The sequence below is a fragment of the Lepus europaeus genome, chromosome X (assembly GCF_033115175.1).
Source record: "Lepus europaeus isolate LE1 chromosome X, mLepTim1.pri, whole genome shotgun sequence".
Classification (NCBI taxonomy): Eukaryota; Metazoa; Chordata; class Mammalia; order Lagomorpha; family Leporidae; genus Lepus; species Lepus europaeus.
Window position 1 is genome coordinate 100,036,880 of NC_084850.1, and position 26,075 is coordinate 100,062,954.

The 26,075-nt window shown below is 44.1% G+C and overlaps 1 protein-coding gene across 1 annotated transcript in view; it reads left to right on the forward strand.

Moving 5' to 3' along the window:
• DGKK (diacylglycerol kinase kappa) overlaps positions 1–17,681 on the forward strand; it is a 108,952-nt gene extending 91,271 nt beyond the window's left edge. Inside the window, exons 19-28 of the mRNA XM_062184297.1 lie at positions 4,449–4,545; positions 5,038–5,145; positions 5,740–5,853; positions 6,197–6,331; positions 8,174–8,334; positions 9,245–9,386; positions 10,350–10,436; positions 13,442–13,552; positions 16,160–16,287; positions 17,606–17,681. Coding sequence (XP_062040281.1) covers positions 4,449–4,545; positions 5,038–5,145; positions 5,740–5,853; positions 6,197–6,331; positions 8,174–8,334; positions 9,245–9,386; positions 10,350–10,436; positions 13,442–13,552; positions 16,160–16,287; positions 17,606–17,681 — 1,159 coding nt within the window. The remainder of the gene's footprint in view (positions 1–4,448; positions 4,546–5,037; positions 5,146–5,739; positions 5,854–6,196; positions 6,332–8,173; positions 8,335–9,244; positions 9,387–10,349; positions 10,437–13,441; positions 13,553–16,159; positions 16,288–17,605) is intronic.
• Positions 17,682–26,075: the final 8,394 nt, after the last annotated feature.

Genomic DNA, 26,075 nt, shown 5'->3' on the forward strand with positions numbered 1-26,075 from the left:
AGGGACAGATCCCGCATGGGGTGTAAGTACACAGTGACTCCTGTTGCTGACTTTTATGTGTTAACTCCCACATATGAAGGAGAACATGCAATATTTGTCTTTCTGTGTCAGGCATATTTCACTTCACCTTATGTCCTCCAGTTACATCTATTTTGCTGCAAATAACTGGATTTCATTCTTTTTTTGTGGCTGAATAGTATTCTATTGTGTGTGTGTGTGCACGTGCGCATGCCACATTTTCTTTATCCGTGCATCTGATGATAGATGCCTTGGCTGATTCCATATCTTGATATTTGTGATCCATATTGTAGTAAATATGATGGAGCAGGTATCTCTCTGATACACTGAATTCATGTCTTTTGGATGTATTCCTATAGTGGCATATGGAAGTAGTATTTCTAGTTTTTAAAGAAATCTCCGTACTGTTTTGCATAGTTGCTGTATTAATTTACAGTCCCACAAACAGGATATAAAAATTCCCTTTCTTCTCCATCATGGCAAGCATTTCCTATTTTCTCTCTTTTTGATAATAGCCATTCTGACAGGGATGAGGTGATATCTTGTTGTGGTTTTGATTGGCATTTCCCTGATGACTAGGGATACTGAGCATGTTTTTCATATATTTGCTGGCCATTTCCATTTCTTCTTTTGAGAACTGTCTATTCAAATCCTTTGTCCATTTCTTAAGTAGAATGGTTGTTTTGCTGTTGCTGTTGAGTTCTTTTGAGTTTCTGGGATATTCTGGATATTAATCTTTTGTCAGAGAAGTAGCTTGTAAAATATTTTCTCCCATTCTGGCAGATGCCTCTTCAGTCTATTGATAGTTTCCTTTGCCATGCAGAAGCTTTGGGTTTGATATAATCCCATTTGTCTAGTTTTGCTTTCATTGCCTGTGCCTTTGCTGTCTTATCCAAAAAAACCATTGCCTACACAAATGTCTTGAAATGTTTCCCTTATGTTTTCTTCTAGTAATTTCATAGTTTCAAGTCTTACTTTCAGGTCTTGGATCCATCTTGATTGAGTTTTGTATACAGCGATAGGCAAGAATCTATCTTCATTGTTCTACATATGTATATAAAGTTTGCCAGCACTTTTTATTGAAAAGACTATTCTTTCTCCAATGAGTGTTCTTGACACCTTTCACAAAAAATCAATTGGTTTGGGGTTAGCATTGTGGTATAGCAGGTTAAGACACCACCTGCAATGCTAGCATCCCATACAGGTGCTGGTTCATGTCTTGGCTGCTCCACTTCCAATCTAGGTCCTTGCTAATACACCTGGGAATTAGCAGAAGATGGCCCAAGTGCTTGGGCCCCCACACCCACATAAAAGACCCAGAAGAAGCTCTGGACCACTGGTTTCAGCCTGGCACAGCCCCAGCTGTTGTGGCTATTTGGGGGGTGAACCAGCAGATGAGAGATCTCCCCTCCCCTCTCCTCTCCTCTCCTCCCTTCTCTTCTTCCTCCTCCTCTTCTCTCTGTAATTCTTTCAAATATATAAAAATATAAATTAAAAAAAGAGAGCTGGGAGAGTGTTCTGTTTTAAGGACACTACATGTGCAAAGGCCCTGTGGCAGAAGACAGCTTAGCCTGCATGAATGAAAAGAAATCAATTAGTTGTATGAACATGGGCCTATTTCTAGATTCTCTATTCTTATTCATTGATCTGTGTGTCAGTTTTATGCCACTACCATGCTATTTCACTTATGACAGCTTTGTAGTATGCTTTGAAATCAGGTATTGTGATACTACCAGCTTCCTCTCCTCTCCTCTCCTCTCCTCTCCTCTCCTCTCCTCTCCTCTCCTCTCCTCTCCTTTCGCTCTTTTCTTTCTTTCTCTCATTCTTTCCCTTTGTGTCCTCCTCCGGATAGCTTTGACTATTCTGGATGTTTTGTGGTTCCATATGAATTATAGGATTGATTTCTTCTAAATTTCTAAATAATTTCATAGGTATTTTGATACAGATTGCATGGAATCTATAGATTGCTTTTGGTAGTGTGGATATTTTAACATTATTAATTCTGCCAATCCATGAGCAAGGATTTTTTTTCCTTTTTTTGTTCTTGATTATTTCTTTCACAAGTATTTTTATCATTTTCATTGTAGAGTCTTTAACTTCTTTGGTTAAAGTTATTCCTAAATATTTAAATTTTGTAGCTATTATGAATGGGATATCTTTCTTGGTTTTTCTTTTAGCTAGACCATTTTGTATGTTGATTTTGATTCCTGCTAATTTATTGAATTGTTTTATCAGATCTAACAGGCTTTGGTGAGATATTTAGTTATTTCCACTAACAAACCCTTTGCCCGCTATGCCACAATGCTGGCCCCTTAACTCTTCTTGCTAATAATTCCAATTCTATATTGAATAAGAGTGGTAAAATTAGACATCCTTGCCTTGTTACAAATCAGATGGGAAATGCTTTCCCTATTCAATATCATATTGGCTGTGAATTTGTCATATATAGCTTTTATAATTTTTTTATTAAACTTTTATTTAATGAATATAAATTTCCAAAGTATAGCTTATGGGTTACAGTGGCTTCCCCCCTCCCATAACTTCCCTCCCGCCCACAACCCTCCCCTTTCCCGCTCCCTTTCCCCTTCCATTCATGTAAAGATTCATTTTCAATTCTCTTTGTATACAGAAGATCAGTTTAGTATATATTAGGTAAAGATTTCAACATTTTGCCCATATAGCAACATAAAGTGAAAAAACTACATTGGATTACTAATTATAGCATTAAATAGCAATGTACAGCACATTAAAGACAGAGATCCTACATAATTTTTTTTCAAATTAATTAATTTTCTATGCCATTTCCATTTTAACACCAGGTTGGTTTTTTTCATTTCCAATTCTCTTTATATACAGAAGATCACTTCAGTATGTAATTAGTAAAGACCTCATCAGTTTGTGCCCACACAGAAACGCATATGTTTCTTGTATACCTGATTTTCTGAGTTTTTATCATGAAGGGATGTTGAATCTAAGATGCTTTTTCTAGCATCTATTGAGATTATCATATGGTTTCTGTTTTCATTCGGTTGATATGATTTATAATATTTATTGATTTGCCAATGTTGAACTATCCTTGCCTCTCTGAAATTAATTCCACTTGATCATGATGTGTGATCTTTTTGATGCAGTTCTGGATTCTATTTGCTAATGTTTTGCTGAGAATTTTTGAATCTATATTCATCAAGCTCCTTACTCTGCCATTTTCTTTTTATGTTGTCTCTTTGCTTGGTTTTAGTATCAGAGTAATGTTGGCCTCAGAAAGTCTACCAGAGTTCCATTCTTCTCAACATTTAGAATAGTTTGAGAAGGACTAGAGTTAGTTCCTCTTTAAATGTTTCATAGAATTCAGATGCAAAACCATCAGGCCTTTAATTTTCTTTGATGGAATATTTTTAATGACTACAGGACACAGAAGGGACTGTCCCCAGTTCCCACAGGGTATGTGAGTATGGTGCTGGGGCTTGTGCCCTGGCCAGCCAGCACCCTGTGCTAAGAGATGCAGAAAGGAAATTCTTCAGTTCTGGTCTTCTGGAGTTTTCACATGGGCTGTTCCTGACAAAGCAGCAGCCCCAAGAAGCAGAGAGGAACTACCCTAGATTGCTCAGAGTGAGCATGGCTCTACAATTTGTGCACAGTAGCCCTGCGGGCTGCAGAAGGGTCTGCTCTCTGTCCTGTGAAGCCTCCTGGCTCTGGCTGCACCAGAATGCTGGTCCCTTCCCACCTTCTTACGTTTCAAAAGTCATTCCCTATGGTGGCTCATTTATATGGCTCTGCTTTAAAAGCTCATAGTAAATCACATCCAAGCTTTGTGTAATCTCTCTGCCTGCTTTTCTTTCTTTCATTTTTCTTAAAATCAGAGACAATAGCCAGCAGGACCCTGGCCATGCCGCTCCCATCCCAAGTCTCCTGATAGCTTTGCTTGTCTCATATTTTCTCCATGGTCTTATCCTCTAAAATCTCTCTACTAAACTTAGTTCTGTTCTATGGAAGTGAATTAAGTGTGTAGTTTACAGGTCTAGTGTTTGAAACAGTCCTCCACTTTGCCAGAAAAGTCATTGTTGCAAAGAAACTGCAGTCTAAGTGTCATATTTTAAAAGAAATTGATTCCAAGTAGCTGAATTCTTGTGCTCCTGGAGTAGCACTGCCAGGGGAACTGTCGTGTCACAGCTTTTTGTGAGCATTACTTTCTGAATACAGGCAGCTTCTTCCAAGTCTGGACCAACATAACAACCAAAAGTGGAAATTTTATTTATCGATAGGATGCTAAGACATCAAAGGGGCCCATGAATCCATTTCTGCAAGCGTTTAAATGGGGGTATCAGTTACACTAACCCAGCAGGCACAACCGTGTAAAAAGGTTTCCTTTCCTGTCTTTCCACATCCATTTATCTTTATATTATTCACCCTCTCGCTGTCTTTGTCTGTAGTAGCCGCCTTAAGAACAAAATATGGTACGGCCTTCTGGGAAGCAAGGAACTTCTGCAGCGCTCTTACAGGAAACTGGAAGAACGAGTGCGCTTGGAGGTTAGTGGATAAAAGGTGGTCCTTCCTAGTCATGGAGAAAATAAATCTCATGCCATCAGGAGTCAAGTCACCCTCTATCCTTGGTTCTTCCCAAGCTTGAACTCTGTGATCCTCACTCACAGTCATGGGAAGAAGGCAGGCAGATAGATTTCCATCTTATAGATAAACAAATGATACCATTGGGGTGGACATTTAGCCTAGTGGCTAATATGTCTCTATTCCATGGCAGAGTACCAGGGTTTGATATTCAGCTCTGGTTCCTGACTCCAACTAATTTAGCTGGCTCAGCACCAGTCATTGCAGGTATCTGGGCAGTAATTCGGCAGATAGAAAATCTCCATCTCTATATTTCTGCCTCTCAAATAATTTTTAAAATCTTTTTAAAAAGAAAGAAAAGGAAGAGAAGACAGAGCCCTTTCCCATCTCTGTAAATGGCCCTTCATGCTGGTATGAGAAGAGCCAGACAATGAGAGATACTACTCTTCTTTTTAGTGTGATGGAGAAGTCATCTCATTGCCAAACCTGCAAGGCATCGTAGTGCTCAACATTACCAGCTATGCTGGAGGTATCAATTTCTGGGGAAGCAACACAGCAACCACAGTGAGTATTGGAACAAGGAGGGGAGGGGGAGAAAGACATGACCCTGAGAAAGTGTCTCAGAAAGGAGAGCTGGACTAACTAGAGTGAGAAAGTGGACAATAGAGGAAGTGCAGGTGGGATGGGATTTGTATTAGCAAGAAGCTGTATGCTTAGTTTTATAAGCAATTACCATCCCTGAGAACATGAATCAACCAAAGACCTTAAATTTGTCCTGGGCTTTGATTCTTACACTTCTTAGGTCGGACATATCCTTGAAAGTTTACCTAGGCCATTTTCTTTTCACCAAGGAGATCTGTCAGTAAAATCCCTTGGAACACTGCCCATGAACTCTTTTCTCTGAGCTCGCCTAAGAAGGCCATGAAGCCAGTAAGACTGGTCTTGGAGGCTTATGATGCTGGATTGGACAGGGAAGGAACCAGTTAAGAGCTGTGATCTCAGTGCCCTTTTTCCAAACAGGTTTCCTGGCTCCCTCTTTCCCTCCGTATTCATAGGCTTGAAAAATTCTTACCAGGAGCCTTCACAACACACCTAGTCATTATGGACAAAGTTTGGTTTCTCAAGGGTGGGAGATGTGACATAGTTCTTCCTCCTCAGGAATATGAGGCTCCTGCAATAGACGATGGGAAGCTGGAAGTTGTGGCAATCTTTGGTTCTGTGCAGATGGCGATGTCCCGAATCATCAACCTGCATCATCATCGCATTGCCCAGGTAGGCGGGGCCCAGCTGAGCACCAGGAAGAGGTTGAGTTTTCTGGCTGTCTGACAGGATGTGGAGTAGGATCAGGAATTAACAAGGCATACGAGTTCCAGCATAGGGGGAGTAGGTTATCTGGTGGGCATCAAAGGTGCTGACTGAGGTTGGAGACAAATGTGGTGCAGACTAAAGGAGAAAGAGTTTGTAGGAAACAGGTGACTCTCCTAGGAATTATCTGATTTGGTTCCTTGCCAGCGCTGCTTCAGACATGCATTCAAGCTGTGACTATGAGATTTGATGATTGGTCTCTGACAGTTGCCTCATTTATCTCCACCATTCCACTCTTCTTCCCTGGCAGTGCCACGAGGTAAAGATAACCATTGAGGGAGAAGAAGGTATCCCAGTGCAGGTGGATGGGGAAGCCTGGGTTCAGAGGCCAGGCCTTATCAAGATTAAATACAAGAATGCTGCCCAAATGCTGATGAGAGATCAGGTAAGTGGGGAAAGGCTTGCCTTGGACTCTTACATCACCACATCCACGGCTGCCACTTACGCATGAATACTTCCTGTCAAGCAGAATTCCTCATAGGGAGTTCTGCATGCCCCTTGCATGAGAGTCACCTGGGGTGCTGATTATAAATGCACACTCCTGGGTCCCACATCAGATCCATTAAATTGGTAAACATGCTCCTTAGAACATTCTGATAGATACTGCTGTTTGCAAGCAAGTAAGACAAGGCACTCTCTCCTGTGGCTTTGGGCAACCCTGTCTCTCTGCTGCACACAGAACTAAAGGCCTCAGTTGGTAATGGAGAAATCTCCTTCAACAAGACATTCTGCAGTGAATTTACTCTTTTTAGGTTCCTATAAGCAGGGGTGGGGAACATCCTGACCATGGCCTTAAAATCATCTGGTCTGGGCCCTGCCAAGGCAACTGCAGGTGGGACTCAAAATTCAATACATCTTGATAAATAAATAAATAAGGGGCTGGCGCCGTGGCTCACTTTTTTATTCCTCTGCCTGCAGCACCAGCATCCCATATGGGCGCCGGTTCTAGTCCCGGTTGTTCCTCTTCCAGTCCACCTCTCTGCTGTGGCCCGGGAAGACAGTGGAGAATGGCCCAAGTGCCTGGGCCCCTGCACCCGCATGGGGAGACCAGGAAGAAGCACCTGGCTCCTGGCTTCGGATTGGCCCAGTGCTGTCCGTAGCGGCCATTTGGGGAGTGAACCAATGGAAGCAAGACCTTTCTCTCTGTCTCTCTCTCACTGTCTATAACTCTACCTGTCAAATAATTTTTTAAAAAATTAAATACATCAACGGCAGGTTCATCTTTAAGTTGATAAGTTTGTATGGACTGCAAATAATGTAATAAATATCCAAATGACCCTTGACAGAAAAATGGTTCCCCACCCCTGCATAATGTTTCTTAAAGCATTGCATTCGCAAATGTCATGCGCTCAGTCAAACCTTCTAGAGCTAGAAAGAAACCATTCTGGATGTTTAGTGCATATAGGCTGTCTTCCTCTCTGACTTGTGAACAGTGCATAGAAACAGCAATAGAGTGGGGAGGGAAATCCACCTGACAAACCGGGCGTTATACATGCATTCTCATATAGGTCTTTCTGCCAACTAGCCTGTGATGTGACTGCACTTATACTCATTTTACAGATGAGGAAAAAATTTTACTTAATATAGAGTTGATCTTCTGTGTATAAGGTTAATCAAAAATGGATCTTAGTGGAGAATGGGACTGGGAATCGGGGAGGGAGTGGGGGGAGAGGTATGGTGGGAAGAATCACTGTATTCCCAAAGTTGTACTTATGAAATGCATTAAGTTTGTATTCCTTAAATAAAAGGTTTCTTTGAGGGAAAAGAAAAAGACCAAAGAGGTTAAAAAGTTTCCTAATGGTCACACAGCTAGTAAATGCCAGAAGCATGATTCAAAATTAAATTAGCTCTATCTAGCTCAAAACTCCATCACAACCTACTGCTCAGGTTTGGCAAAGAAAGGAGCATGAAAAATGTTTCACTGTCTTCTTGGTCATAGTACCCTCATAAAGGAGTTTTGGTATGATGGACAGCTATGTGATCCAAGCCTGGTGTTCTAAGACCTAGCATATTAAACAACATCAGAACCAAAAATGCCAAGTGCAAAAAGGACATTGAATAAAGTGCGGGATGGAGGCAGAGATGGATGTTTGTGGAGATGAACTATGCCCACAATATATCCACTATACCTGCAAATTACCCACAAATATCAGACTCTTAGATAGATTGGTCACATGAACTCTTAACTATAGCAACCAATAGAATCCACCACTGTGTTCATTTTCAGGACTTTGAGAATTCAATGAAGACATGGGAGTGCAAGCATACTGAAATTCAGGCTGCCTTGCAACCCCAGCTGGGTTCCCAGGAATCACAAGATAGCCTCTCTGATGAGGAACATGCCCAGATGCAGCACTTAGCTCAGCTTGCAGAAAATCTCATCAGCAGGTAAGTGGGATGGCCCAGATAAAGGGCCAAGCATCTTAAGAAGGGTTAAGGAGAAGCAGCCAATTTCTAATGGCTACCTGGAGGTCAGGCCTCAGACAGGACTCTCACTTAGAGCTTTGAAGATTAACTGGGGCCTGGATGACCCAGGCAGAAAATATTCTTTGTGCTCAGCAATAAGCCAGCTTGGACCTTTCCTATTGGGCTCAGAGATGAATCTTTGTCTCCTCCTGCTGTCCCAGACCCAACAGGACTAACAGTGTTTATCCAACCCACCTCTATTCCAGTCTCACATCCTACCCAAGTTCCCAGGAATTTAAATAAGGTGAGACAGGATGGACAAAGGTGAATATCTAGGGAAGAATAGAAACAGTTTATTTTTTCTTTGTTTTTAAAATAAAGATTTATTTTATTTATTTGAAAGGCAGAGTGACAGAGAGAAGATGGGGAGAGACAAAAGAGAGAAAGAGATCTTCCATCCACTGGTTCACCCCCCACCTCCAGTGGCTCTCCAAAGGGCTGAGCCAGGTCAAAGCCAAGATCCTAGCACTCCATCCAGATGGCAGGGGTACAAGCACTCGGGCCATCTTCCACTGCTCTCCCAGGCACACTATCAGGGAGCTGGATTGGAAGCATAGCAGGCAGGTCTTAAACCAGCAGCACTCTGCTATGGGATGTGAGTGTTGCAGAAGCAGCTTAACCTGCTGCACCACAACACCAGCCCCTAGAAAGAGTTTTTGATATCAGTGGCTACTGAGAAAAAAAAAGAAGAGAAAAAAACAGGAGGGAATAAAGAGTCCAAGTCAAGTATGCAGGACTTTCCTTTTTACTCTTATTCCAACCCTTACCAGAAACCCAGGCCAGAAATCCTTCAGATCTCCTGACTCACCTGTCTGTCCTTGTTTTATTACAGACTTAATGACCTGAGCAAGGTCCACCAGCATGTGTCTGTCCTCATGGATTCTGTGAATGCCAGTGCCAACATCTTGAATGATGTATTTTATGGCCAAGACAGTAGCAATGAGGCAGGTGCAGCTTCCTGTACTCCCATTGAGGTAAGGTGCAGTGGGGGAGGGGTAACTGAAGGAAAGAAGTTGAAGCAGACAGGAAAGGGGATGAAAAAGAACGAAGGGGATCCATAAGCTGGATGGAGAAACTGGGCAAATGATATGGCAGAAAACTGACAAAGCGAAAGGGAAGGCAGTCACTCCTCGTTACATATCCAGAGTGGCTACTGGGGGGAATCCCACAACAGATTTCGTCGTCCTGAGATCTAGCCCTCCTCCCCAGTAGCTATCCACAACACTAGACTCAGGGGAGAAATGGTCCATGGATGGAGAAAAACTTGTCCTTAGCCTGGCCCTTCCTCATCCCAAGTAGACACTATCAGAACCAAAGTCCCAAGGTGCCTTGGTTTCCCTCTTGAGGACAAGGTCTAAATCAGGATACTTAATGTTAGATATGCAATCCCATGGCTTTACCCACTGCCAGAAGATGTGATTCTTTTTTAAAAGTAACTTAAATGCTAGGCTAAAGATACAGTAGGGTTATGGTCTGCTAAGATGTGGATTAACTCTTTCAGGTCAGATCTTAGTTTGAGGAGATTTGCAGCTCAGGGCCTGGGGTTTTAAGAAGAGAGACACCTGGGCTCAACTCCAGCTGCCATGGGAAAAGTGGGTTTTTTTGCCTAGGGCTAACAAGTGGCCTCGATTTACTCTCTGGTTTGCATATTTCCTGTTTTTGTGTACCTACTGCACCCAAGGAATGATGCCAAAAGCCAGACTGTGCTGTGTCACTTCTTAGGGCACACCAGAGCAACTGTACCAGTATTTGACAGCTGGCATCAGTTTCGACTAGTTGGAGCCCGTGCTGTACTAGTTGTCCTGTGTATTGAATAGTACTTTGTCACCTACAGTCATGTCCTATTATTCTGCTCCCACCTTCCCACAGAGAAGCCAGATGCATGCTTACTAACCCAACAACTCCTCTTTGTCCTTTCCCTTCACTTCTTCTCTCAGACTCTAAGCAGAAACGACGCAGTAGATGTTACATTTAGTCTTAAAGGGCTCTACAATGACACCAAAGCTTTCCTGGATGAAAATTTGGTGAGTGCAGGGGATGGGAGCACGGATGGGCTGAGTATCCCATCTGAAGTTGGTCTGTGCTTGGTTCCAGGGCACTGGAGACGTGGGAGCATTTTGATCAACGGCTTGCCCAGCCGTCTCTGTTGTGTCACTCAGGACTGTCATTGACCGTCTCAGTTCATAGGTTATTTTAATCCATAGAGACTACTATACCCTGGAAAGAAATGTCTCCTTTGCCTTTGGGAAATGGCTCCTGGGTCCAGACTACACCAATCCAAAGCAGAGTGTTCTCATCATGCCCAGTGAACTCTTCTGAATTGCTCATATTTTCCAAGTTTCTACATAGCTTTCTCACCATGCGGGAAGGCAATAGAGACAGTGGGAAAACTAGGGGAACTTGGGGTTCAAATCCCAAATCTACCACTTACTTGCTGTGTTTGTTTCCAAAGTCTGCCATTTCAAAGTGCCAAGAACTGGGTGACTTCAAAGCACAACAGTTCCAGATGCTAGAAGTCCAAACTCAAGGTATAGACAGGGTTTCCCTCTGAAGCCCACAGGGGAATCGATCTGGCTGCTGGTGGTTTGCTAATCGTCTTAGGTGCTCCTTGGCTGGTATGCATCACTCCAGTCTCTGCCTCCATCTTCGGCTGTGTGTCTCTATCTTTATTACAGTCATGGCATGACCCCAGCTTAACAATTCATTATGTCTGCCATGACCCTGTTTCCAAATAAGATCCCATTCTGAGGCACTGGGGATAAAGAACCCCTTAACACTAGCTGTGTGAAGTAACTTCATCTCGTGGGTCTTGGTTTCCATTTCTATAAAATAGGAGATGAAATCCCTATCTCTCAAGGTTATTGTGGGACGTTAAAATGAACTATTGTATAGTAAATGCCTAACACTGCCTGGCACATAGTAGCAGCTTGATAGATGGTAGCTTTTATTAGTGCTAAAGAGAATGGACGGAGGCTTCATTTTCAGGCTAAGACTAGCATGTTTCTCACAATGCAAAGCCCACGGCACACTTGGTAAGTGTGTTCTGATGAGGCAACTGATCATGACCACTCCACGTTGGGGTTGGTTGCTGAGGCCCCGAGACAGGTGCTGTGCTTTGCCTCTCATTAAATTAAAGTTTATTTGAAGAGGGGATTCTGAGTCGATATTGAAAGAAGTGTATCCACTTCCCCTATTCATTTGCTCATCTAATTGCCACATTGCACAAGAGGCAGAGTGGCTAAGACAATCAGGCCAGGCTGTCCCAGCATCTGAGCCCCAAGCTAGAGTCTTTCAGCCTTAGACAACAGCATCAGAAGTACCTTCTATATATAGACATAACACAATGTTCTTGCCAGTCTGGGGCAGCAGGAAACATGAGAGTTTAGCCTCTTGTTGCCACTCAGGATTTCTTAGGGCTCGTTGGCTGAAAATGGGTTTGTGCCAGCTAACAACCTAACTTGAGCATATACTACACTTGAGAAGGCTCCCGCTATGAGACCTGGTGAGGACCCCCCCCACACACACACACACACATGCACACAATCCATAATGAGGCCAGGAGGCAGACAGTAGCAATATAAGAATGGCATTGGATCTCCAGAAGGGCTGTCATAGAGATGGGATGGAGATAAGATTTGTTTCTGTTGGGTGTTGTTTATCCGCTTGAGGAAGGAGAGCTGTGACAAGCTCAGTGTCAGCAATGGGATGGAGATTTATGCTGAAGTGGATCTCACCCAGCAACTCCCATTGCCCTTATCTGCCATACACATGGGTCATGCAGCTGGGCCAGTCTGTATTGTCCTAAGTCATTCTTTGTAAAGCAAAAGAGCTTATTGTCACTCTTGACTTGCTTCTCCATCATCTCCCATCCTAACTGGCCATTATTTCCCATCCTTTCCTCCACACAGTCACTGCCACCCTTTTATGCCAGCTGGTGAGGCTCTAACATCAGCCTGGAGCAGCAAGTGATCCATGCACAACAAGAAGCCACTTAAGTGCCATATAGAGATTAGAATTCATGGTGGGGAGAAAAGGAGGCCAGATTAGGCAAGCTGCAAGCATGACAGAATTGATGATATCAATGTGCATGTGTGCTCCCAACTCCTTACTTAATGGAACATGAACTATCTCACCTATGTTACTGGTCTAGAACTCAGTTCTGCTGAGTTAGGATTAGTCCCAAAAGAATCCATAATAGGTTTCCCGTGAACTTACAGAGTTCAGAGTGTGCAGGGTGTTATCAGGGAGCACTTAAGCTTTGTTTCCCGAGCCTGTGGGACAAGAACCTGGAATTAGTTTCTTCTTTACTAAGAATGAATAGCTGGGAGCTAAAACTTAGCCTGGCAGGGCAAACCCTCTTTGCTATGAAGTGAAAATTGGAGCCAGTCTTTCTCTAGCCCTCTCTCCTTGCTTCATAAAGTGACCTTTACATTACAATAAGTGTGTAATAAAGATTCTCCCGGTATCTTGTCACTCCACATGTCCTTTCTGGAACAGTGTTGTGTTGAGGATAAACCATAGAGTTAAACAGATCTATGTTCTGTCTAGTCATGTGATTTTGAGCACTAAACTTCTTCAAGTCCTTTTCCTGACCTATGAAATGAGAACAATATGCCTTGGAATGAAATTACGTATGTATACTGCCTGCCTGACATACATTGTGTGCTCAAAACTTAATAGCTATTATTTAAGGCGATATCTCCAGGGACTTGAGGTTAAAGAATAAGACCCTTGTCCTGGACCCTAAGCTATAGGGGTAAAATTCAATGTTAATTGATACTGGTCAAAAGACCTCTCCACTTGCCAAACTGTATGTGAGTGTGGCCAGCCCCCTGGGGACCCTACAATTTGGTCATTTCCTGGATCTTCCTGTTGAGAAAGAAGAGAGCTGGCTACAGCCAATGAAGATGCAAGCAGGCACCCTGCGGTCTCTTAACTATTAGAAGTGCTGACAGTGAGGGAGAAGGAAATAGACTGTAGAGGTAAGGTGTTAAGCATTAGACACTCATTTTTTTTCTGTCTGTACCAGCTGAGAAATGCTGAAGACAAGGCCACATTACAAGCCGCCCTGGATGCCATGAATGAACAGTTTGAAAAGCTTTCTGAGATCGACTGGATGTGTCCAATTCTTGCTCCAGAGGTACTTAACCCAGAGTTTGGGAAGTAAAGGTGGAGGTGGATTCTTCTGTGGTGTCTTACCTTCCAGTATGTTCCAGAACATAATGTTTCATGTAGCAGAGGGAGCCTAGAGGTGGCTTTAAGCTTAATGGAGAGTCCACATCCATCTCTTCATCATAAGTGGACAGGGAAAGTAACAAAACACATTGAAAACTTAGGTGATCATAGGGAAATAAGACCCATTTTGTAGCCTAAGATAATCAAGGAATAGTAAGCAAGATTTTTTTTTCCTGTGTTTTCCTGGCTTCAAATTCCCCATCTCTGCTCAGGACCTGCTGCCAGGACTGAACTTCATCTGAAACACACACATCTGTTCTAAATGGTTGGTGCCCAAGCCATACTGGTGGTTAAATCTTCCAAATATCACCTTTCCCTGCTTCTTGATGGAGCTTAATGAGTGTTTTTCAGTTGTTCCTCCTAGCAAGTGCATGGTTGAAAAGAAAATCAAGCAAGGGAGAAGTTGCTACAAGATAGCTGTAGGGATGCTGTCTGTTATGGATAACCATAAGTGCTTTCCTAACATTGAAAAACAGTCCCACTTCATAAATCAAATAACCCAAAGAAGTCTACCTATCACTAAGAAATTACTCTCTTTGTGGTCTGAAAGGGTTTTTCTTGAAAATTCCCTACCATAAAACCGTTCCTGTCAACCTGTTGAAATCTTAAAATCCCTAGTCCCTCTACTCATTCTACCCAAGTTCTGATTCAATAGACCAGTTACATGCAAGCGAGCCTGCCAAACAGGTATGTTTGGATGAATCCAACAACCAGGCTACAATTTCTGAGAAAAAGCTATATACAAATTCAGATTTTCGAGGAGTCCCCAGCTTTCTTGCATGCCTTTGTTGACGACCTGAGTACTTTCCAGGACTCTTAATCAGTAGCACTCAAGGAAGACATTGTTAGGCAGAGAAGGAAAGAAATTCATGTTGCTTCCATTATTACCCAGTTCAGTTCTCCCTCACCAACCTTCCCAGCTATGTAAATGAGCTAGATCTTGAGAGAAATGAAGCAAACACAGTCCATTCCTTGAGGTCCCAATTTGTCTGTAAGTATGCCTGGCCTAGGACAGAATCTCTTTCCATAGGAAGGTATTTAGCCAAAGCAATAAGTAAGGGCTCACAAAATCATGCACAGCAGAGAACTGATATTCATAATACTGGAGCCCGTGTCTGAAGGAAGGAGTGCTTTTTTTCCCCCTAGTTCATGAAGAGCTGCCAGATGAGATAGTAGGGGCCTTGTTTAACCTCTCTGAGCCTCTGCTTTCTCATTTTTAAAAAGTTCTTCTCTGGGCCGGCACCGTGGATCACTTGGTTAATCCTCCGCCTGCGGCGTTGGCATCCCATATGGGCACCAGGTTCTAGTACTGGCTGCTTCTCTTCCAGTCCAGCTCTCTGCTCTGGCCCAGGAAGGCAGTGGAGGATGGCCCAAGTGCTTGGGCGCCTGCACCCGTGTGAGAAACCAGGAGGAAGCACTTGGCTCCTGGCTTTGGATCGGTGCAACACTGGCCATGGCGGCCATTTGGGGAGTGAACCAACGGAAGGAAGACTTCTCTCTCTGTCTCTCTCTCTCACTGTCTAACTCTGTCAAATAAATTTAAAAAAAAAAGTTCTTCTCATTTATTTGAAAGTCAGAAGCAAGGCTGGGCTAGGCAAAAGCCAGGAGCCAGGACATCCATTAAGGTCTCTCACATGGGTGGCAGCGACCCAAGTACTTGAGTCATCATCTTCCCAGGTGCATTAGCAAGGCAGACCAGAGAGAAACTCTGGGCATAGGTGTTTGATTAGATTTTCCTGACTGGGAGTAATCCTTCCCAGGTTCTCTTCTGGTCATGTAGAATGTTTACCCAAAGGTTCTGAGTTGAGCGTAGGAAGCTGGATTGAAATTGGAAGTAGAGTATGGTGGCATTGTGGCACAGCAAGTTAAGTTGCCACCAGCATCCCATATGAGGGCTAGCCACTCTGTTTCTAAACCAGCTCCTTGCTAATGCACCTAGAAAAGAAGCAGAAGATGGCCCAAGTACTTGGGCCCCTGCCACCCACATTGGAGACTGATGGAATTCTAGGTTCCTGGCTTCGTCTTGGTCTAGCGCTAGTCATTGCAGCCATTTGAGGAGAAAACCGGCAGATGGAAGATCTCTCCGTGTGTGTCTCTCCCTATTTGTAACTCTGCCTTTCAAATAAATAAATCTTTTTTAAAAAATGATTGTGGGACTTGATTGCAAGAACTCCAATATGGGATATGGGTATCTTGAGCAGCAGCTTAACCCCCTGTATTACAACAGCTACCCCTGCATCTTTATCTTTAATATGTGATTGATAATAGTCACTTTACAAGGTTATCATGAGACTTCTGTGAGTGCATTTACTATGAGGGTATCTACTCTCCCTGGCATTTTGGTAAAAAAAAAATCAGTTGTTTTCCTAGTGAGCAGTGAATAGAAGCATCTCTCATGCCTGCACAGAGAGATCTGCCTGCTTCCTGCAGCTATCCTTGCCAGGCATCCAGGAATTACTTATGAATGCTAGGTAACTAACATTTTGACCTTCCTCTTGCTCTGGTTTCCCAGGAAAAGTCTTCAGACATGGACAGTAGGAGCCTGAGGTTGAAAGGTCAGTTCCCCAAATTGGGGAAGAAGAAACTAGAAGAGGAAGACAGGCGTAAGTCAGGCCGAGGAATCCAGGGATTTTTTGGTAAGTCTCCACCACAGGGACACACAGCTCCAGGCAGAAATGCTCATAGGCATAATGGCGACGAAAAGGGAAGCCAGCTGAGAGCCCACAGCTTGGTAATGCCAAGCAATCGCTTGGAAAAGATGTGAATTCAAAAGTGATTGGGACACTGTGATCAGGGCAGGCGGTAGGGTGGAGGTGGAACCAGAAAAGGAATGTCGCTGTGTGGCCTTAATGATGTGTACAGCTGGAAACACAGACAGAAGCCAGCAGTTATTTTTCTGCTTGGCCCATTCCTGAAAGTCAGGAACAAGTTCCACAGCCTATCTAAACATTTTTCCCCATCTGTCATAAGAAGTCCCTGAAGATACGAAATGTCTATACATTTCATCACTTGAATTTGGCGCCCATTCCTTCCTTCTTCAGAATTGCTCCTAAGCACTACTTGTATGTCAGTAGGACTCAAAAGAATGTTTTCTTAGAGTCATCCATTATTCCAGTTCTGATGTCGATAGTTTATCTTATATCCGGAGCCAAGACAACCTGGAAGTTTGAGCCATATAGCAGTAGAGGACATGGGAAAAAAGAGAGTTGTTTTTTTTTTTTCTGGGTTGTGGGGAGTAACAAAGTTTGCATAGATGTCAAGAGAGAATCCCTTTCTTTTTTATCTATTTGAAAGGCACAATTACAGAGAGAGAGGGAGGGAGAGACAGAGAGAGAAAAAGAGGTCTTCCATCCACTGGTTCACTCCCCAAATGTCTGCATCAGCCAGAACTGGGATGATCCGAAGCTAGGAGCTGGGAGCTTCTTCTGGGTCTCCCATGCGGGTGCAGGGGCCCAAGGACTTGGGCCATCTTCCACTGCCTTCTCAGGCACATTAGCAGAGTGCTGGATAGAAAGTGGAGCAGTCAGGACTCAAACCAATGCCCATATGGGATGACAGCATTGCAACAGAGGCTTGACCTTCTATACCACAATGCTGGCCCCAAGAAAGAATCTCTTGAACCAAGAGATCTAGATTTTCTCAGCTATACTCCACCTGGTTTGAGTCCCTACTAATCTGCCAACTGGGAGACCATGCATGGTGATTGAGAGTATTTCTAAAGATGCTGATGGAGTCAGTAGCAATTCTATAAATTATCAGGTGCTGAGGATCCATCCCATTTGTGTTTGGCTCCCATGATATCAGCTGGTTTTCTCTGGTGATTCAGAGATGGTTGGTGTAGTGGGAACAAGCCAGTCTCCACTAACAGACTGTTTGCCATCTTTAGAGTTCATGTATTTGGCCATCTAGCAATGCACTAACCTTATGATTTCTGCACTTATTTTTTCTCTGAAGGCAGTTTATGGCATCGCCGAAATCGCGAATATCAAGCAACTGATGATGAGCCTCCAGCACCATCAAGATTTCTGTTGTAGCCCTTAAAAGCTGGAGGGTGAACTCACATACAAATTCTCCTTAAAAAAAAAAAAAACTCTTGAAACCTCAATCGAGCCTACACCACATTGTTTCAGAACAAGCATGTGCACCACCAAGGAAGACCCTCCAATTCTTTACACTAACACACTCTTCCTGGACTGCATCAGGTCTCCTTAGAGGTTTACATTTTCTCATTGGCCAAAGATTCTTGTTCTGAGTTGTCTTGTTCAGTTCTCCTTCTCTTTGTACATATTGAGCAATCATAGTATTTCCTGGGATGAGCACTTTATGAACAGCCTGGGATCTACAAAGGATTCAATGGAATTCAACTCTTGCAGCAAGACTGCTGATGCTAAGGAAACGAATGAATGCAAGAAAGACTTTCAGGGAGATGAAGAGAGGGGGCAGGACAGCCAGGTTTGGTTGTGTCTCCCCTCAATCCCTGCCAAACACAATTCACAGTTTCTTGATATCTCTGCTGGTTGGCTCACTAAGCTGAGTTCTAGGTCCTGGGAGCTGGAGGCTTGTCCACTTGCCTGTTTATATGACTATGTGAAATCTTTTTTTGGAGATATGGGAAACCCTCCTTTTCTGCAAAGCCTTTGTGTTTCTCCATGTGTGCTTGTAACGTCTCTGCACATGTCCAGGTGGTGCTCTGGTGGCTGGGTGGGTCCCTTGGTTGGCGCTCACCCCTCATAGCAACCATTAAGGCCCCCTCCTACTGCCTTAATCCTAGCCTGCATGCCTCCATGGGATGTTTGCCTGCATTCTTGCTGGGTTTTTTAAGTAAATGTTTTGCCACTGTGCTGCAGTATAGATTATATATAGAGACATAAAGATGTAAATATATAGAGATATTTTTAAAGAACTGAAAATACAACTCAACCTCTAAGTGACCCTATAATTTATTGTGCTAACCCAGGACTCCCTCCTTATCTCCATTGCCCTACACACACATACACCTCTACCAGCTGCCCTAGATCTTGGTGGAGCTTCTAATCTTTTGGTGCATTTTCAGCGTCTTAGAAATGGCTGGGCTCTACCTTTAGCCCAGTCAATTCTGACACCCCTTGAAAATTCTGAGCCAGGCCACAGAATTGAGAACAAAAAATACCAATGCCTCTGAGAAGGGGGCTATGCTGGCATGCTGCCTTTTTTGTTCAATTTGTCCTGGACTCTACATCAGCAACTACCCTGACCTGTCCTGGCCCCTTCCCCAGTAAAACAATCATTATGGAGCAACCAGGCCTTGAGTCACAGGCTGTTAGGACAGTCCCGAAATCACCTTCAGATCTTCCATCTTGCCTTTTTCCCTGGAGTGCAGAGAGGCATTCTACGTGACCAGAAGAGAACTTGGACATGGGGAAATGGAGGCTAAAAGCCCCTGCTTCCCCACGGTTTTTTCTTCCAAATTTCTAAGGACTACAAACAGGCCTAAACTGCTCCGAATCCCAATTTGTGTTTTTGAATTTCTACTCCCAGTCAGGCAAATCTAATCAAACACCTATGCCCAGAGTTTCTGGTCTGCCTTGCATCCTCACCCTATGCTCAACTCAGAACCTTTGGGTAAGCTTCCCTTCCCCTTTATCAAGAGAAAGCCAAAACCCTGACCTCTCCCCACTCTTCAAACTCAGTGTGCTCAATTTCCTGACTCAGTCCAATGGCTGGTTCATCGAGGTGCACAATCCAGACTCCAAGCACTGGTTCTCAGCTCTGGAACTCCACCAGCCTAATCCACTTAAACCAGCCTCCTGTATTCCACCTCTGCAGGGGTGAGGAGAAAACTACTAACAAGGGGATAATCCCCAAATGTCTGACTGCTCTGCCAAACAAAAGTCCTGGCGCTACAAGCAGAGAAGAAAGTCGAAGGAAAATGCCAAGAGGAAACATTTACAAAGCACCAGGATGTGTTAACTTATTGTGTATATCTGAGTGAGGAGTGTGCTGTTGCTGTGTTTTTGGCTTTCTCTGGATAGCTCTTTCTTTCCAAGAGGAGGTATTGGATCACATCAGCAAGGTCACCATCACAGCTCAACTTGGGTCCTCCATGGCAGCACGCCTTAATGCCTGCACACACACACTCATAGATTGGAAACCAAGTTGCATTTTTCTCAGAAGAAACTTTTCCAAAAGGGAAAATTTTCACATGAGAAAAGTTAAGGGAACAGAAGGAAGTCTTGAGAAAGGATGGCCTTAACTTGACCATATTCTAAGTGGGGCTATGTCTTGTAATTATTTTTTGCCAGTGATGATAGTAAACTGTAATAGGACTTCATATCTTGTGCTTGCTTGGCTGAAGTACTATAGGTCTTGGTACATTATAATGCTGCTGTTGCTCTGTTAATACCATGTGGATTCCCTTTCACCTACCCTATCTTCCCACCCTGAGTCAGAACAATATTGAATGTTCAGAACCACTAAGATTTGGGGCTTGAGTCCAATATGGAGCAGAGTTGACAGATGACAAGGCCCAGGAGCAGGTGTGGCTTGTTAAGTTGCTCAGTTACCTGCAAAATGGCTTAGTTCCCAGTTGTATCATGAAAAGGAAGACAACCTCCTGAGCATCTGTTCGTGCACATACTCGCTTAGAAATGAAGCAAGAAATGATTCCTCTCTCAAGGGAGTTGCCTTAGTCCCTGGGAGCATAAACTCTTTTCAGGACTTCACTGCTAACTACCTGCAGAGATACAATTGCTATGGTGGTGGGACCAGACACCAAATATCCATCTCAGTTTTGTTCACAGACACCATTAACAGCCAAAGCTCTGGGGTTTGGTTGCATCTTTGGTAGAAGTTTCTGAGGAATTGATAGAGTGGGCAATTCCAGGCCCGAAGAATAGTGGAGAAGGAAAAAGCCAGCTAGCTTTAAACTGGCATCAAGTCCTTTGGTGTCAACACTATAAGAGATTAGTCCCCTCATCCGAAAGGCCCTGTGCTATGTTGAACAGAACAGGGGAAGAGTACAGAAAAAAAAAGTCAACTTAATAAATATTAACCAGAAAAATCAACAGGGTCAACATCCCCTTCCCTGGGGATACAAGTGGGGAAAAAATGTTTTTTTACAAGAGGTAGAAACTAATACCAAAGCAACCAAACCGATTCACACCATTCCATCCTGTAAGGGACCTTGGCTGGCTGTGTGGATTAAGGGAATTACTTTTGTCTGTTTGATGGCTAGTCTGTAATCCTCTGTTGTTTTCTGTTGTGTGCTTTTTGTTCCCTCAGAGGCCACTGCAAATAAGCAGCAGGGCCAGGGGCTGGTGAGGAGAGGAAGTGGGGTAGTGAAAGGTTAACAGAAAAAAGAAAGAAAGAAAGAAAAGGTCCACAAAGTGTGCCTATTCCTCTTCCCCTCCTCCAAAATGGATCACCAGTCCTCAAAGTTAATAAAGTATTGCTTCTTAAAGTATTTTAATAAATGGATAAATATAGTTAACACCAGTGCTGCGTTATTTACCTCAGAATGGTGGGGGGAGGGCAATGGATGGTGGCAGAAATGGGAGGGGGAGGCTTGGGTGGTCACCCGGACTCTCTCAGCAAGTCACATGCACATAGGGCTGGTGGCAGCAGCACATGCCAAGAATATCCACTAGGGTTGACCGTAATACTAAAAGTGCTGCCACCAGGAATTCCGATGGCTAACTGCAACTCCCGACAACCCCATGGGGAAATAACTGCCACTGTAATTGGTTTAGAAGCCAGGTCTCTGCAGGATACAGATCTCAAGGAAGTGATTTGGTTACTGGGAAGATGAAATGGGATGATGGAGTAGAGCCCAGACTACTACTAAACACGCGTGTGAGGCACCTTGAAAAACTTGGCCAGCACAATCTATTTTCTCCAACACATACATCACATACAGTCCTCCCCTCCAGAAGGGCTTGTGGGAGAAGCCTTCCGTTTTCATGCAAAACTGAGTAGGCCCGACAACCGAAATGGTTGAACTCCTGCCTTATGAGCAGTGACCCCAGGCAAGCCAGATATTAGCTACATTGAATAGGTGGGCAACTGAGGCTGTACCAGGGCGGGATTTCACAACACACTATGCCAGGGTAGGACTCAGCCCTTGACTTTCCAGGACTCAAAAGTGTCTCTTCCTTAGAGACAAAAATCCTTGTGACTTTCAGGAGCACATTTTATTTTATTTTATTTGACAGGTAGAGTTATAGACAGTGAGAGAGAGACAGAGAGAAAGGTCTTCCTTCCATTGGTTCACTCTCCTAATCGCCGCCACGGCCGGTGCTGCACCAATCCGAAACCAGGAGCCGGGTGCCTCCTCCCGGTCTCCCATGTGGGTGCAGGGACCCAAGCACTTGGGCCATCCTCCGCTGCCCTCCCAGGCCACAGCAGAGAGCTGGACTGGAAGAGGAGCAACCGGGACTAGTACCCAGCACCCCAACTGGGACTAGAACCCAGGGTGCTGGTGCCGCAGGCACAGAATTAGCCAAGTGAGCCACGGCGCTGACCCAGGTGCACATCTTAGTCTACTGCGACAAAATGACATCCTTACACTTTATGTGGAGAAATAGCCCTACGGCCAAGGATCAACCACCAGGCTGGGCCCTCCTTGTGACCCCCACTAACAAGTCCATACTACATCCTGGAGGCTAGGGAAGAAACTTCCACATTCAACTTTCAAAGCTGCTTTCACAATTATCATACAATAACAGTACCCTTGTTCCTCTTGGTGCAGCATTCATGTGTGAAGACTTAGTAACTACCACCACTGTCAGGATCCTGAACAATTGCCACTGGCCCCATAAATCTCCTTAATACTGTTCCTTTAAGTCACTCCTTAACCTTGCCCCCTTACCACGGCAGTTTTGTCCTTTCAAGAATGTCACGTACTATGTAACCTTTTGAAACAGCCTTCCTTTTTCAAAGATTTATTTTTTATTTATTTGTTTGAAAGTCAGAGTTACAAAGAGACAGGGAGAAAGAGAGAGATCTTCCATCCATTCATTCACTCCCTAGATGGCTGCAATGGTCAGGGCTAGGCCAAACCAAAGCCAGGAGCCAGGAGCTTCATCCAGGTCGCCCACGTGTATGGCAGTAGCCAAACCCTTGGGCCATCTTCAGCTGCTTTGCTCAGGCCGTTAGCAGAGAGCAGTATTAAAAGTAAAGCAACTGAGACTTGAACCGGCACCCATATGGGATGTTAGCATTGTAGGTGATGGCTTTACCTGCAAGGCCTGGTGCCAGTCCCTAAAACAGGCATCATTAGCCAGAATAATGCCTTTCGGCATTTTTTTTTTTTTTGACAGTCAGAGTGGATAGTGAGAGAGAGACAGAGAGAAAGGTCTTCCTTTTTGCCACTGGTTCACCCTCCAATGGCCGCCGTGGCCGGTGCGCTGCGGCCAGCGTACTGCACTGATCCAAAGGCAGGAGCCAGGTGTTTCTCCTGGTCTCCCATGGGGTGCAGGGCCCAAGGACTTGGGCCATCCTCCTCTGCACTCAAGGGCCATAGCAGAGAGCTGGCCTGGAAGAGGGGCAACCGGGACAGAATCCGGCGCCCCTACCGGGACTAGAACCTGGGGTGCCGGCGCCACTAGGCAGAAGATTAGCCTGTTGAGCCTCAGCGCCGGCCTCAGCATCTTATAAGTTGTTATGTGAATTAAATGTATTGCTTTTGCTAATGGTATTCTATTACATGCGTCCATCAGTTTGTTCCTCCATTCACCCACGGAAGGATCTTTAGGTCATTTCCAGATTCTTTGATTCATGAATTATTTCAAAATGTGTTATTTCATTTTCAAGTGTTTGAAGATTTCACTATTTTTCTGTTACTGATTTCTAGTTTTCCCACTGTGGTCAAAGAACACATTCTAGGGGCTGGTGCTGTGGTGTAGGAGGTTAAGCTGTAGCCTGCAACACCAGCGTCTCATATGAGTGCTGGTTCAAGTCCCAGTTGCTCAGCTTTCCCATCTAGCTCTGCTAAGGCACCTGGGAAAGTAACAGAAGATGGTCCAGGTGCTTGGACCCTGCCACGCACATGGGAGACTTGGATGGAGTTCCTGGCTCCTGGCTTTGGCCTGACCCAGCCCCAGCTGTTGAAGCCATTTGGGGAATGAACCAATGGATGGAGTACCTCTGTGTGTGTGTGTGTGTGTGTGTCTCTGTAATTCTGCCTCTCAGCGCCAAGCCGTAGCAGCCACTTGGGGGGTGAACCAACAGAAAAAGGAAGACCTTTCTCTCTGACTCTCTCTCTCTCTCACTGTCTAACTCTGCCTGTCAAAAAAAATTTTCTTTAAAAAAGAATGCATTTTATATTAGTTCAATTCTTTTCAATTAATTAAGGCTTGTTTATGACCTAGATTAGGGTCTGTCTTGGTGGATGTCCCATGTGCACTTGGGAAGGTGGATTCTGCTATTGTTTTGTAAGATAGTCTAGAAATGCCTGTTGGATTCAATTGTTTGATGGTGGTGTTTATTTCTTCAATGTCTTTTCTGATTTCCTGCCTGCTAGCTTCTGCACCAATTACCAAAACTCTAAGTGTGGCTGCATTCATTTCTTCCTTGAATAATATCAGTTTTTGCTTGTATTTTGAAACCTTGATTATTAGGAACAAACAACATTTAGGATTTTATGTCTTCTTGGTGAATTGAAACTTTTATCCACAACAATGTACCTCTATCCTTGGCAGTTTCTTTGCTTTAAAGTGCACGTTGTCTTATGTTAATTTAGCCACTCCAGCTTTCTTTTGATTCATTTTTTGAATCAATGTTTTCAGTCTTTGATTTTACTTTTAAGGGCAACCCAGTGCGTTTTGCTTTTCTAAAGCACTGAAAAGTTTTTAAGGGCATTTTTATTCTGACACAGACCACGCACACTGAGTGAATATGTTGTCCTATTTTTTTAAAAAAGATTGATTTTTTTTATTTATTTGAAAGGCAGTGTTACAGAGAGAGCAAGAGCCAGAGAGAAAGGGAGAGAACTTGCATCTACTGCTTCACTCCCTAAATGGCTGCAAAGGCCGAGGCTAGGCCAGGCTGAAACCAGGAGCCAGGATTTTCTTTCCAGTCTGCCATATGAGTGCGAGGGCCCACGTATTTGAGTGATCTTCAACTGTTTTTCCATGGCTGTTAGCAGGAAGCTGGATCAGAAGTAGATCATCCGAGTTTCCAATCTGTGCCCACAATCAGATGCAGGTGTCACAGGCAGCAGCTTAACCCACTACTTCACAACACTGGCCCTAGCCTTTCACTTTTTTTTTTTTTGACAGGCAGAGTGGACAGTGAGAGAGAGAGAGAGAGAGAAAGGTCTTCCTTTGCTGTTGGTTCACCCTCCAATGGCCGCCACGGCCGGCGCTCTGTGGCGGGCGCACCGCGCTGATCCTAAGGCAGGAACCAGGTGCTTCCTCCTGGTCTCCCATGGGGTGCAGGGACCAAGCACTTGGGCCATCCTCCACTGCACTCCCTGGCCACAGCAGAGAGCTGGCCTGGAAGAGGGGCAACCGGGACAGGATCAGTGCCCCGACCAGGACTAGAACCCCGTGTGTCGGCGCTGCAAGGCGGAAGATTAGCCTAGTGAGCTGCGGCGCTGGCCAAGACCCCTCTTTCTGTCTCTCTTTCTGTCCATAACCCTGCCTCCCAAATAAATAAATAAATCTTAAAAAGAATAAAGTACTGGGTGTTTTCTACTGTGGCAGACATTACTTGCTGAATGTGGGGAGGCCGTGGAGGTAGGATTGAGGCAGTAGCTCTTGAACAACTTGCACAGAGGATGTTCAACTCCTCTACTAACATCTGCACTAACTTTCCCAGGCACATCACGCCAGAACCTCCTAAGGCTTTAGGAATTAAAATTGGTCAAGTGGTTGGTACTTGTATTCATGGGACATCTTGCTGATTTCCTGGGCAGCAGGGTCTTCTCTTGGTAGACAAAGAGTTCCAGCACATCACTCCGAGCAATTTTTAACAATATTTAGACTCCACAAAGCTACCTAACTATGAAAGTAGAGCTGTGTTGGGGTTAAAGTCCTGATTCCTACCTTACCATCACCTGGGAAGAAGCAAACAACCTGAGATTGGGACCCAAGGGTATTAGTCTACACTACCAGTTGTACCAGCCCTAAGCACTGAGGCCTGCCTCAGAGGTAGGGGTTTTTTTTCCTTGGTACAGCCTTTCCTAAGGCAGGAGGAAGTTTCTTGGATTGTGAGTGGAGCTCCTGAGCCACAAGAAAGGGAGTGAGCCATGTTAACAATAACCATTCATTTTTATTATTTTTTATGCTCATAAAATATAACAATAATTTCTTCTATTTAATAAAAATATTTATAACTTTTTTTTAACTTCAGGAGAGACAAACATAGAGGGAAAACAAGGAAAACTGATTAAGAAACAAATTCAGATAGAATAAATATAGCCTGGTTACATGTCTGTCCAGCCCTGGTGG